This window comes from Salmo salar, chromosome ssa06 (assembly GCF_905237065.1).
Source record: "Salmo salar chromosome ssa06, Ssal_v3.1, whole genome shotgun sequence".
NCBI lineage: Eukaryota > Metazoa > Chordata > Actinopteri > Salmoniformes > Salmonidae > Salmo > Salmo salar.
In genome coordinates this window covers 14,102,501-14,115,000 of record NC_059447.1, presented here as the reverse complement: position 1 = coordinate 14,115,000, position 12,500 = coordinate 14,102,501, and the positions used below count along the sequence as shown (strand labels likewise).

Here is a 12,500-nt window from a genome sequence, read left to right as displayed (position 1 = left end):
AACTCGTCAGTCAATTTTTGTTCTGAGAAATGAAGGCTATTCAATGCGAGAAATTGCCAAGAAACTGAAGATCTCATACAATGCTGTGTACCACTTACTTCAAATAACAACGCAAACTGGCTCTAAACAGAATAGAAAGAGGAGTTGGTGGCCCCGGTGCACAACTGAGCAAGAGGACAAGTACATTAGAGTTTCTAGCTTGAGAAAAACAAATCTGCTATTTCCAGCGACAATAGTCATTTACAACATTAACAATGTCTACACTGTATTTCTGATCAATTTGATGTTATTTTAATGGACAAAAAAAATGTCCTTTTCTTTCAAAAACAAGGACATTTCTAAGTGACCCCAAACTTTTGAACAGTAGTGTATATACAGTGCATTCCGAAAGTATTCTGACCTCTTGATGTTTTCCACATTTTGTTACGTTACAGCCTTATTCTAAAATGGTTTAAATAGTTTTTTTTCCCTCATCCATCTACACACAATACCCCATAACAACATCACAATACCCCATAACGATATCACAATAACCCATAATGACATCACAATACCCCATAACGACAAAGCAAAAACAGGTCAGTAGAATTTTTGCAAATATAAAAAAAGTTAAAACTTAAATATTACATTTACATAAGTATTCAGACCCTTTACTCAGTACTTTGTTGAAGCACCTTTGGCAGCGATTACAGCCTACAGTCTTTTTGGGTATGTCGCTACAATCTTGGCACACCTGTATTTGGAGAGTTTCTCCCATTTCTCCCATGTAGATCCTCTCAAGCTCTGTCAGGTTGGATGAGGAGCATCGCTGCACAGCTATTTTCAGGTCTCTCCAGAGATGTTATTTCGGGTTTAAGTCCGGGCTCTGGCTGGGCCATTCAAGGACATTCAGAGGCTTATCTTGGCTGTGTGTTTAGGGCCTTCCCTGTGGCTCAGTTGGTAGAGCATGGTGTGTGCAATGCCAGGGTTGTGGGTTCGATTCCCATGGGGGGCCAGTACAAAAAAAATGCATGAAATGAAATGTATGCATTCACTACTGTAAGTCGCTCTGGATAAGAGCGTCTGCTAAATGACTAAAAATGTAAAATGTAAAAATGTCATTGTGAAGGTGAACCTTTGCCCCAGTCTGAGGTACTGAGCACTCTGGAGCAGGTTTTCATCAAGGATCTCTCTGTACTTTTCTCCATTCATCTTTCCCTCGATCCTGACTAGTCTCCCAGTCCCTGCCGCTGAAAAACATCCCCACAGCATGATGCTGCCACTACCATGCTTCACCGTAGAGATGGTGCAAGGTTTTCTCCAGACATGATGCTTGGCATTCAGGCCAAAGAGTTCATTCTTGGTTTCATCAGAACAGAGAATCTTGTTTCTCATGGTCTGAGAGTCCTTAAGTGCCTTTTGGCAAACTCCAAGTGGGCTGTCATGTGCCTTTTACTGAGGAGTGTTTTCCGTCTGGCCACTCTACCACAAAGGCCTGATTGGTGAAGTGTTGTTGAGATGGATGTCCTTCTGGAAGGTTCTCCCATCTCCACAGAGGAACTCTGGAACTCTGTCAGAATAACCATTGTGTTCTTGGTTACCTACCTGACCAAGGCCCTTCTCCCCTGATTGCTCAGTGTGGCCAGATGGCGGTTCCAAACTTCTTCCATTTAAGAATGATGGAGGCCACTGTGTTCTAGGGGACCTTCAATGCTGCAGAATGTTTTTGGTACCCTTTCCCAGATCTGTGCCTCAACAGAAACCTGTTTCGGAGCTCCTTCGACCTCATGGCTTGGTTTTTGCTTTGACATGCACTGTTAACAGTGGGACCTTATATAGACAGGTGTATGCATTTCCAAATCATGGCCAATCAATAGAATTTACCACAGGTGGACTCCAATCAAGTTGTAGAAACATGTCAAGGATGATCAATGGAAACAGGATGAACCTGGGTCTTCTAGCAAAGGTCTGAATACTTATGTTAACCTGTTGGGGTTAGGGGGCAGTATTTACACGGCCGGATAAAAAACGTACCCGATTTAATCTGGTTACTACTCCTGCCCAGTAACTAGAATATGCATATAATTGTTTGATTTGGATAGAAAACACCCTAAAGTTTCTAAAACTGTTTGAATGGTGTCTGTGAGTATAACAGAACTCATTTGGCAGGCCAAAATCTGAGAAGATTCCAAACAGGAAGCACCCTCTCTGACCATTTCTTGGCCTTCTTTGTCATCTCTATCCAAAACAGGGGATCTCTGGCATAACGTGACATTTTCTAACGCTCCCATAGGCTCTCAGAAGGCGCCAGAACGTTGAATGATGACTTTGCAGGCCATGGCTGAAAAACAGTAGCGCATTTGGTAAGTGGTCGATCTGAGAACAATGAGACTGGGGCGCGCGTGCACAAGACGACTCCATGTTTACATTTTCAGTCTTTGAATGAAAACAGGGTTTCCCGGTCGGAATATTATCGCTATTTTACGAGAAAAAAAGCATAAAAATTGATTTTAATCAGCGTTTGACATGCTTCGAAGTACGGTAATGGAATATTTAGAATTTTTTTGTCACGAAACGCGCCGGGCGCGTCACCCTTCGTTACCCTTCGGATAGTGTCTTGAACGCATTAATTCCACTGGCTGTTGACTAGCCCATAGAGGTTAATGAAGGTATTTCTGTTTTTATTTTTAATACATTTGCAAAAAATTCTAAATACCTATTTTTGCTTTGTCATTATGGGGTATTGTGTGTAGATTGATGATGAAAAACATTCATTTAGTCAATTTCAGAACAAGGCTGTAACGTTATTAAATGTGGAAAAAGTCAAGGGGTCTTGAATAACAGCCCCAGACCATTATTCATCCTCCATCAAACTTTACAGTTGGCACAATGCATTGGGGCAGGTAGCGTTCTCCTGGCATCCACCAAACCCAGATTCATCTGTCGGACTGCCAGATGGTAAAGCGTGAATCATCACTCCAGAGAACACGTTTCCACTGCTCCAGAGTCCAATGGCGGCGAGCTTTACACCACTCCATCCGACGCTTGGCATTGCGCATGATGATCTTAGTCTTGTGTGCGGCTGCTCGGCCATGGAAACCCATTTCATAAAGCTCCCAACAACAGTTATTGTGCTGATGTTGCTTCCAGAGGCAGCTTGGAACTCGGTAGTGAGTGTTGCAACCGAGGACAGACGATTTTTACGAGCTGCGTGCTTCAGTACTCGGCGGCCTTGTTCTGTGAGCTTATGTGGCTTACCACTTCTCGATTGAGCAGTTGTTGTTCCTAGACGCTTCCACTTCACAATAACAGCACATACAGTTCACCGGGGCAGCTCTAGCTGGGCAGAAATTTGATGAACTTTGAATGACGGTGCCATGATGGTGCCATGTTGAGAGTTACTGAGCTCTTCAGTAAGGCCATTCTGTTGCCAATGTTTCTCTATGGAGATTGCATGGCTGTGTGCTCAAGTTTATACACCTGTCAGCAACGGGTGTGGCTGAAATAGCCAAATCCACTTCTTTGAAGGGGTGTAGACATACTTTTGTATATATATATATATATCTTTACACCCAGATCCCAACAACAGCTCCTCCCCTATTCCACCTCTCCCTCTCACTGTGTGCCAACGAACAGCCCTCCTCTCCAGACCATCTCCATATGGTTCCCATGAAATGAACAACAGACCAGCTCCATATGAAAATGTGTCAGAATCACAGCAACATGAGAGACAAAGAGACTGTGCGCCAAAGAAATGTAGCTTGAGAGACAAGAGAATCTTAGAACAAATACCAGCTCACACATACACACACAATCTCATGCACGAACACACACACACACACACACACAGTATGCTCTGTGCTGCTGCTGGTGGGATACAGCCGACAGGCCGACACCCGTAGAGAGAAGGCGAGGAGCCTGGGTAATTGTTCGCGCTCATCATTTTGATGAGTTGCTTTTAATGCAAAACAGTAAAAAGACAACATGCAATTATGTTGAAGCCAGAGCAGCTGAATATGGCTGATGAACAGTCTGGATTCAATCAGGATCTTAATGCATTATGTACAATTAAACTGCAGTCTGGGTAATGGCCTCCACTGCAAACTGAGTAATAATCCTAATCATTACCACCTCCATTACTTTTATTAGGCTTGGCATTATCATCGTCCGACTTGTTAATATTATTCTGTTTTCCAGCACACAAATCTCCCCGTGGCTTTGATACCCGTTGCTAAAATACGTTTCGTATGTTAACTTGTGTTTTGTGGGTGGAAGGAACTAGAAGACACTAACACCATGTTGTTTCAGCGAGATGGCTGTAACTCCATCCACTAACACCATGTTGTTTCAGAGAGATGGCTGTAACTCCATCCACTAACACCATGTTGTTTCAGAGAGATGGCTGTAACTCCATCCACTAACACCATGTTGTTTCAGAGAGATGGCTGTAACTCCATCCACTAACACCATGTTGTTTCAGAGAGATGGCTGTAACTCCATCCACTAACACCATGTTGTTTCAGAGAGATGGCTGTAACTCCATCCACTAACACCATGTTGTTTCAGAGAGATGGCTGTAACTCCATCCACTAACACCATGTTGTTTCAGAGAGATGGCTGTAACTCCATCCACTAACACCATGTTGTTTCAGAGAGATGGCTGTAACTCCATCCACTAACACCATGTTGTTTCAGAGAGATGGCTGTAACTCCATCCACTAACACCATGTTGTTTCAGAGAGATGGCTGTAACTCAATCCACTAACACCATGTTGTTTCAGAGAGATGGCTGTAACTCAATCCACTAACACCATGTTGTTTCAGAGAGATGGCTGTAACTCCATCCACTAACACCATGTTGTTTCAGAGAGATGGCTGTAACTCAATCCACTAACACCATGTTGTTTCAGAGAGATGGCTGTAACTCCATCCACTAACACCATGTTGTTTCAGAGAGATGGCTGTAACTCCATCCACTAACACCATGTTGTTTCAGAGAGATGGCTGTAACTCCATCCACTAACACCATGTTGTTTCAGAGAGATGGCTGTAACTCCATCCACTAACACCATGTTGTTTCAGAGAGATGGCTGTAACTCCATCCACTAACACCATGTTGTTTCAGAGAGATGGCTGTAACTCCATCCACTAACACCATGTTGTTTCAGAGAGATGGCTGTAACTCCATCCACTAACACCATGTTGTTTCAGAGAGATGGCTGTAACTCCATCCACTAACACCATGTTGTTTCAGAGAGATGGCTGTAACTCCATCCACTAACACCATGTTGTTTCAGAGAGATGGCTGTAACTCCATCCACTAACACCATGTTGTTTCAGAGAGATGGCTGTAACTCCATCCACTAACACCATGTTGTTTCAGAGAGATGGCTGTAACTCCATCCACTAACACCATGTTGTTTCAGAGAGATGGCTGTAACTCCATCCACTAACACCATGTTGTTTCAGAGAGATGGCTGTAACTCCATCCACTAACACCATGTTGTTTCAGAGAGATGGCTGTAACTCCATCCACTAACACCATGTTGTTTCAGAGAGATGGCTGTAACTCCATCCACTAACACCATGTTGTTTCAGAGAGATGGCTGTAACTCCATCCACTAACACCATGTTGTTTCAGAGAGATGGCTGTAACTCCATCCACTAACACCATGTTGTTTCAGAGAGATGGCTGTAACTCCATCCACTAACACCATGTTGTTTCAGAGAGATGGCTGTAACTCAATCCACTAACACCATGTTGTTTCAGAGAGATGGCTGTAACTCAATCCACTAACACCATGTTGTTTCAGAGAGATGGCTGTAACTCCATCCACTAACACCATGTTGTTTCAGAGAGATGGCTGTAACTCCGTCCACTAACACCATGTTGTTTCAGAGAGATGGCTGTAACTCCATCCACTAACACCATGTTGTTTCAGAGAGATGGCTGTAACTCCATCCACTAACACCATGTTGTTTCAGAGAGATGGCTGTAACTCCATCCACTAACACCATGTTGTTTCAGAGAGATGGCTGTAACTCAATCCACTAACACCATGTTGTTTCAGAGAGATGGCTGTAACTCAATCCACTAACACCATGTTGTTTCAGAGAGATGGCTGTAACTCAATCCACTAACACCATGTTGTTTCAGAGAGATGGCTGTAACTCCATCCACTAACACCATGTTGTTTCAGAGAGATGGCTGTAACTCAATCCACTAACACCATGTTGTTTCAGAGAGATGGCTGTAACTCAATCCACTAACACCATGTTGTTTCAGAGAGATGGCTGTAACTCCATCCACTAACACCATGTTGTTTCAGAGAGATGGCTGTAACTCCATCCACTAACACCATGTTGTTTCAGAGAGATGGCTGTAACTCAATCCACTAACACCATGTTGTTTCAGAGAGATGGCTGTAACTCAATCCACTAACACCATGTTGTTTCAGAGAGATGGCTGTAACTCAATCCACTAACACCATGTTGTTTCAGAGAGATGGCTGTAACTCCATCCACTAACACCATGTTGTTTCAGAGAGATGGCTGTAACTCAATCCACTAACACCATGTTGTTTCAGAGAGATGGCTGTAACTCCATCCACTAACACCATGTTGTTTCAGAGAGATGGCTGTAACTCCATCCATTAACACCATGTTGTTTCAGAGAGATGGCTGTAACTCCGTCCACTAACACCATGTTGTTTCAGAGAGATGGCTTTAACTCCGTCCACTAACACCATGTTGTTTCAGAGAGATGGCTGTAACTCCATCCACTAACACCATGTTGTTTCAGAGAGATGGCTGTAACTCAATCCACTAACACCATGTTGTTTCAGAGAGATGGCTGTAACTCCATCCACTAACACCATGTTGTTTCAGAGAGATGGCTGTAACTCAATCCACTAACACCATGTTGTTTCAGAGAGATGGCTGTAACTCAATCCACTAACACCATGTTGTTTCAGAGAGATGGCTGTAACTCCATCCACTAACACCATGTTGTTTCAGAGAGATGGCTGTAACTCCATCCACTAACACCATGTTGTTTCAGAGAGATGGCTGTAACTCCGTCCACTAACACCATGTTGTTTCAGAGAGATGGCTGTAACTCCGTCCATTAACACCATGTTGTTTCAGAGAGATGGCTGTAACTCCGTCAACTATCACCATGTTGTTTCAGAGAGATGGCTGTAACTCAATCCACTAACACCATGTTGTTTCAGAGAGATGGCTGTAACTCCATTCACTAACACCATGTTGCCTGCCTCCCATGTGAATACCTTAAACATGGATTGGTCTAAGCATGAGCTAGAGTGAGTTTCCACCATGTTTCTTACACCAATCCCTAAAGCAGCAATCAGCAGTAGAATCAACAACAAAGCGGACTCCCCACCTGGTTTGGTAAAAAGCTGAGGGATAGGGCTGGAGACATTTAACCACTCTCATATTCATAGACAGAACTACGGATGCAAGGGTTGACCTTCAGTTATATCAAACGTATAGTTTAACCATGTTTTGAGGCTATACAGTGTTTGTTTACATTTTCTTTGTTTACAAACATTTGAGTAAAACAAGCTTATAGTTTGGGTTTCTGATGGGGTACAACAGTTAAACTGAGCTCATGAGGCATTTATAAGATATATTCTTAAAGAATCAATGGGTATAAATCATTAATTTATTATAAGTCACAAAATGGATGTAGCACCTGCTGATTGCCCCTTTAAATCCCATAAATCCATGGCGGGAAGTGAATAAGTGCATGACTCTCTGTGGCCGCAACATCTAAGGGCCGCCCATCCCCAAACAGAGTGTCCATTAACAACAAACACAATCACAGCTGCATCAAACAACATCAGGCCCAGCTACACATCATACGACCAGAGCAGTGATTATCAGTGACCACAAACACAATGTAGATCCTGCAGCACATTCCCCGCTGGCTTGCCCTGGCCAAGACACAACAGCTGGCCTAGTCTTAAAGGGGTAGTTCATCTTAATGACAAAATTAGTTGGAATGTTCCTTCTTAAAGGGGTAGTTCACCTTAATGACAACATTAGTTAGAATGTTCCTTCTTAAAGGGGTAGTTCACCTTAATGACAAAATTAGTTGGAATGTTCCTTCTTAAAGGGGTAGTTCACCTTAATGACAACATTAGTTAGAATGTTCCTTCTTAAAGGGGTAGTTCGTCTTAATGACAAAATTAGTTAGAATGTTCCTTCTTAAAGGGGTAGTTCATCTTAATGACAACATTAGTTAGAATGTTCCTTCTTAAAGGGGCCGTTCACCTTAATGACAACATTACCCACTTGGCACACTGGTTGAATCAATGTTGTTTCCATGTCCTTTTAATGTTATTACGTTGAACCAACATGGAATAGACATTGAATGGATGTCTGTGCCCAGTGGGTAGTTAGATCCTTCTTAAAGGGGTTGTTCACCTTAATAACAACATTAGTTAGATGCTATCTAATTCTGGAAGTAGTCTGTACACCAGGAACCATCTAACTAATGTTTTATTTTGCTTTAACTATTCCTTTAAACAAGGAGGCTATGCCTGGGGCTTGGCATACCCTGAGTCTGCTGTGTTTAGGCGGGTCGGGTGAAGCAGTCAGAGCCTGGGTAGGGTGGGAACCACCACAACCACCAAAGACACAACAGCTGAACAGCCCAACCCTGCAGTCTGTGCAACCTCTTTACTGGCGTGCGTGTGTGTTGTTCAGTGGGCTGAGTGACATTCTTGCTGACGTGAATTTGAATACCGCAACATTTTTTGGCTGAACTATTGACCCGTCACTCCATCCAAAAAAACACTGCATGGTGCTTCACCCCAAACATGCTCCTGGGGAGGGGCAGAGGCCTATTTCAGAGCCCAGATAAAAGGGTGGGAGCCGGGCTAATTTCTTAAGGATTACGAGCCGCCTGTCCTCCACTGGAAACTCAACACAGGCTGAGAATACCTGCTGTCAGAGTAAGATTACAGGCTGTTCAGCTCCAGCGCCGTACTATGGAACGCCGTTTGGGTCTTTACATGTCCAAAAAGATACACGTCAAATAACACTAGTTGACGTGTCAAATAAGCTTGTTGACCAATCAGGACCTGAATATGACTGCACGTCCCATAATAATTTAACGCGTTCATACATTTTTTACATAGTTATTAATCAAATTTCAAATCAAATGTATTTATATAGCCCTTCTTACATCAGCTGATATCACAAAGTGCTGTACAGAAACCCAGCCTAAGATCCCAAACAGCAAGCACGGTGGCTAGGAAAAACTCCCTAGAAAGGCCAAAACCTAGGAAGAAACCTAGAGAGGAACCAGGCTATGAGGGGTGGCCAGTCCTCTTCTGGCTGTGCCGGGTGGAGATTATAACAGAACATGGCCAAGATGTTCAAATGTTCATAAATGACCAGCATGGTCAAATAATAATAATCACAGTTGTCGAGGGTGCAACAAGTCAGAACCTCAAGAGTAAGTGTCAGTTGGCTTTTTCATAGCCGATCATTCAGAGTATCTCTACCGCTCCTGCTGTCTCTAGAGAGTTGAAAACAGCAGGTCTGGGACAGGTAGCACGTGTGACACATTGACTACACTATCACTCGTATTCCATATGTCACAACGATTAATCGATACATATCGCTATGATGCTGGTAAAGTTGTCTCGCGCACTTGCCCTTCCCCAAGCTCTGGACAGTGCTGCCCTTCTCCAAGCTCTGGACAGTGCTGCCCTTCCCCAAGCTCTGGACAGTGCTGCCCTTCCCCAAGCTCTGGACAGTACTGCCCTTCCCCAAGCTCTGGACAGTGCTGCCCTTCTCCAAGCTCTGGACAGTGCTGCCCTTCCCCAAGCTCTGGACAGTGCTGCCCTTCCCCAAGCTCTGGACAGTACTGCCCTTCCCCAAGCTCTGGACAGTGCTGCCCTTCCCCAAGCTCTGGTGCTAGCTAAATACCAAAGAAGTTGCGGTAGAACAAATAATGCCTTATTACCAAGGCGGTATTGTAAACACATCGTTCGTGGCCGGTGTTTGCTTGTTTGCAGACTTTTTGTACAGCTTTGACCGTGCTCTGGTAGTAGTGGTGGCGCTTGGCTTGCATGTGCAAATTCATCACACACAACATTCTATAATAGAACTGTGTTATTTGAGGTGTATCTTTTTTGACACGTAAAGACCCAAACAGCGTTCCATACCGTACTGCTGAGAACCTGAGTTGTGTTCATTCGGGCACGCAATGGAAAACGTTTGAAAGCGGTTTGCAGCAGAACATGAAAATGGGCGTTTCTTATTGTATTAGTTCAGGTTAGGTAATACCTCCCCGTTTCGTTCCGTTTGGTGCCTAATGAACAGGACCCAGGAGACGCTGACATTGAGGGCTCTATCTGAACAAACCCAACACAGTGGGAACTGGAAGTGCTAGCGCTAGCGCTATAGAGGGCTCTATCTGAACAAACCCAACACAGTGGGAACTGGAAGTGCTAGCGCTAGCGCTATAGAGGGCTCTATCTGAACAAACCCAACACAGTGGGAACTGGAAGTGCTAGCGGTAGCGCTATAGAGGGCTCTATCTGAACAAACCCAACACAGTGGGAACTGGAAGTGCTAGCGGTAGCGCTATAGAGGGCTCTATCTGAACAAACCCAACACAGTGGGAACTGGAATTGCTAGCGGTAGCGCTATAGAGGGCTCTATCTGAACAAACCCAACACAGTGGGAACTGGAAGTGCTAGCGGTAGCGCTATAGAGGGCTCTATCTGAACAAACCCAACACAGTGGGAACTGGAAGTGCTAGCGGTAGCGCTATAGAGGGCTCTATCTGAACAAACCCAACACAGTGGGAACTGGAAGTGCTAGCGGTAGAGCTATAGAGGGCTCTATCTGAACAAACCCAACACAGTGGGAACTGGAAGTGCTAGCGGTAGCGCTATAGAGGGCTCTATCTGAACAAACCCAACACAGTGGGAACTGGAAGTGCTAGCGGTAGCGCTATAGAGGGCTCTATCTGAACAAACCCAACACAGTGGGAACTGGAAGTGCTAGCGGTAGCGCTATAGAGGGCTCTATCTGAACAAACCCAACACAGTGGGAACTGGAAGTGCTAGCGGTAGCGCTATAGACGGCTCTATCTGAACAAACCCAACACAGTGGGAACTGGAAGTGCTAGCGGTAGCGCTATAGAGGGCTCTATCTGAACAAACCCAACACAGTGGGAACTGGAAGTGCTAGCGGTAGAGCTATAGAGGGCTCTATCTGAACAAACCCAACACAGTGGGAACTGGAAGTGCTAGCGGTAGCGCTATAGAGGGCTCTATCTGAACAAACCCAACACAGTGGGAACTGGAAGTGCTAGCGGTAGCGCTATAGAGGGCTCTATCTGAACAAACCCAACACAGTGGGAACTGGAAGTGCTAGCGGTAGCGCTATAGAGGGCTCTATCTGAACAAACCCAACACAGTGGGAACTGGAAGTGCTAGCGGTAGCGCTATAGAGGGCTCTATCTGAACAAACCCAACACAGTGGGAACTGGAAGTGCTAGCGGTAGCGCTATAGAGGGCTCTATCTGAACAAACCCAACACAGTGGGAACTGGAAGTGCTAGCGGTAGCGCTATAGGTTCAGGGGAGTCGCAGAAATATTGTTGCTGTTTTCACAACCAAGAAAGATGGGCGCAGTGCTGGTGCTGGCGCCAAAGGGCTGGGTTCTGATGAACAAATAAGTTGGAGGTGTGTCGAGGCTTGGCCCTCACTGGCCAATCAGAATGTGCTCCATGGCTAAATATGTGGTTGCTTCAAGTTGTGTATTTACGGTCTTTTATAGGGGCTAGGCCTACTGGAAATTACATTATGGCTGAGCATGGACATGCCAAACGTTGTCAACAAGCAATATTCAATTAATTATTGATGAGGCCCAAAAAGAGAGCTGCCTGAAATTATCCCTTTGCATCACCTTTTTAAGGACACACCGACAATATTTCCACCCCTCCCACCTGAGCACAAAGAGCTGATAAAAGACAGGTCAATTACCAACCCTTGCGCAACAGTTTGAAAATAGCAGAGCTCTGGCTTTAACAGGTGGAAACTGCCAATGAACGTGCGTTTGACACCAACGCCAGCCCAAGATAGAGCCCTGAGGCTTCATAGACTGGGAGAGAAGAAGAAATAGGGGATTCTCTTACAAGTCAATTAATAATGATGGCAGCATAGAGTACAGAGTGCTGAGTCATCTTCACATTTACCTGAAGATAGTCTTTGATCTAAAAATGAAACCACCTAAAACCCCTGGATGTGTGTATCATGAGGATATGTTATGTGGCTGTCGATCCTTAAAGGCCTCCGTCACGTTGAGAAGACTGCTAGCTAAATATAACAGACTACATCATGCTAAATTGGTGGTCAGGCGTCACTCATTCCATCGTTTTTCCTGTGGGGTTTCTCTCTTACCTTCGTGTGAGTGAGGGAACCAGATCTGAGAGGCGCTGGAGTGGGGCCCACCACGGAAGGATCCGGGTGAAGAGGG

The 12,500-nt window shown here is 44.6% G+C and overlaps 1 protein-coding gene across 3 annotated transcripts in view; it reads right to left on the bottom strand.

The window, feature by feature from the left end:
* LOC123743394 (BAH and coiled-coil domain-containing protein 1) overlaps positions 1-12,500 on the bottom strand; it is a 129,892-nt gene that overhangs the window by 14,814 nt on the left and 102,578 nt on the right. For all 3 annotated transcript variants that reach the window (XM_045719822.1, XM_045719823.1, XM_045719824.1), the window contains one exon: positions 12,425-12,500. This exon is cut by the window's right edge and continues 107 nt beyond it. In XM_045719822.1, the coding sequence (XP_045575778.1) occupies positions 12,425-12,500 (76 nt within the window). The remainder of the gene's footprint in view (positions 1-12,424) is intronic.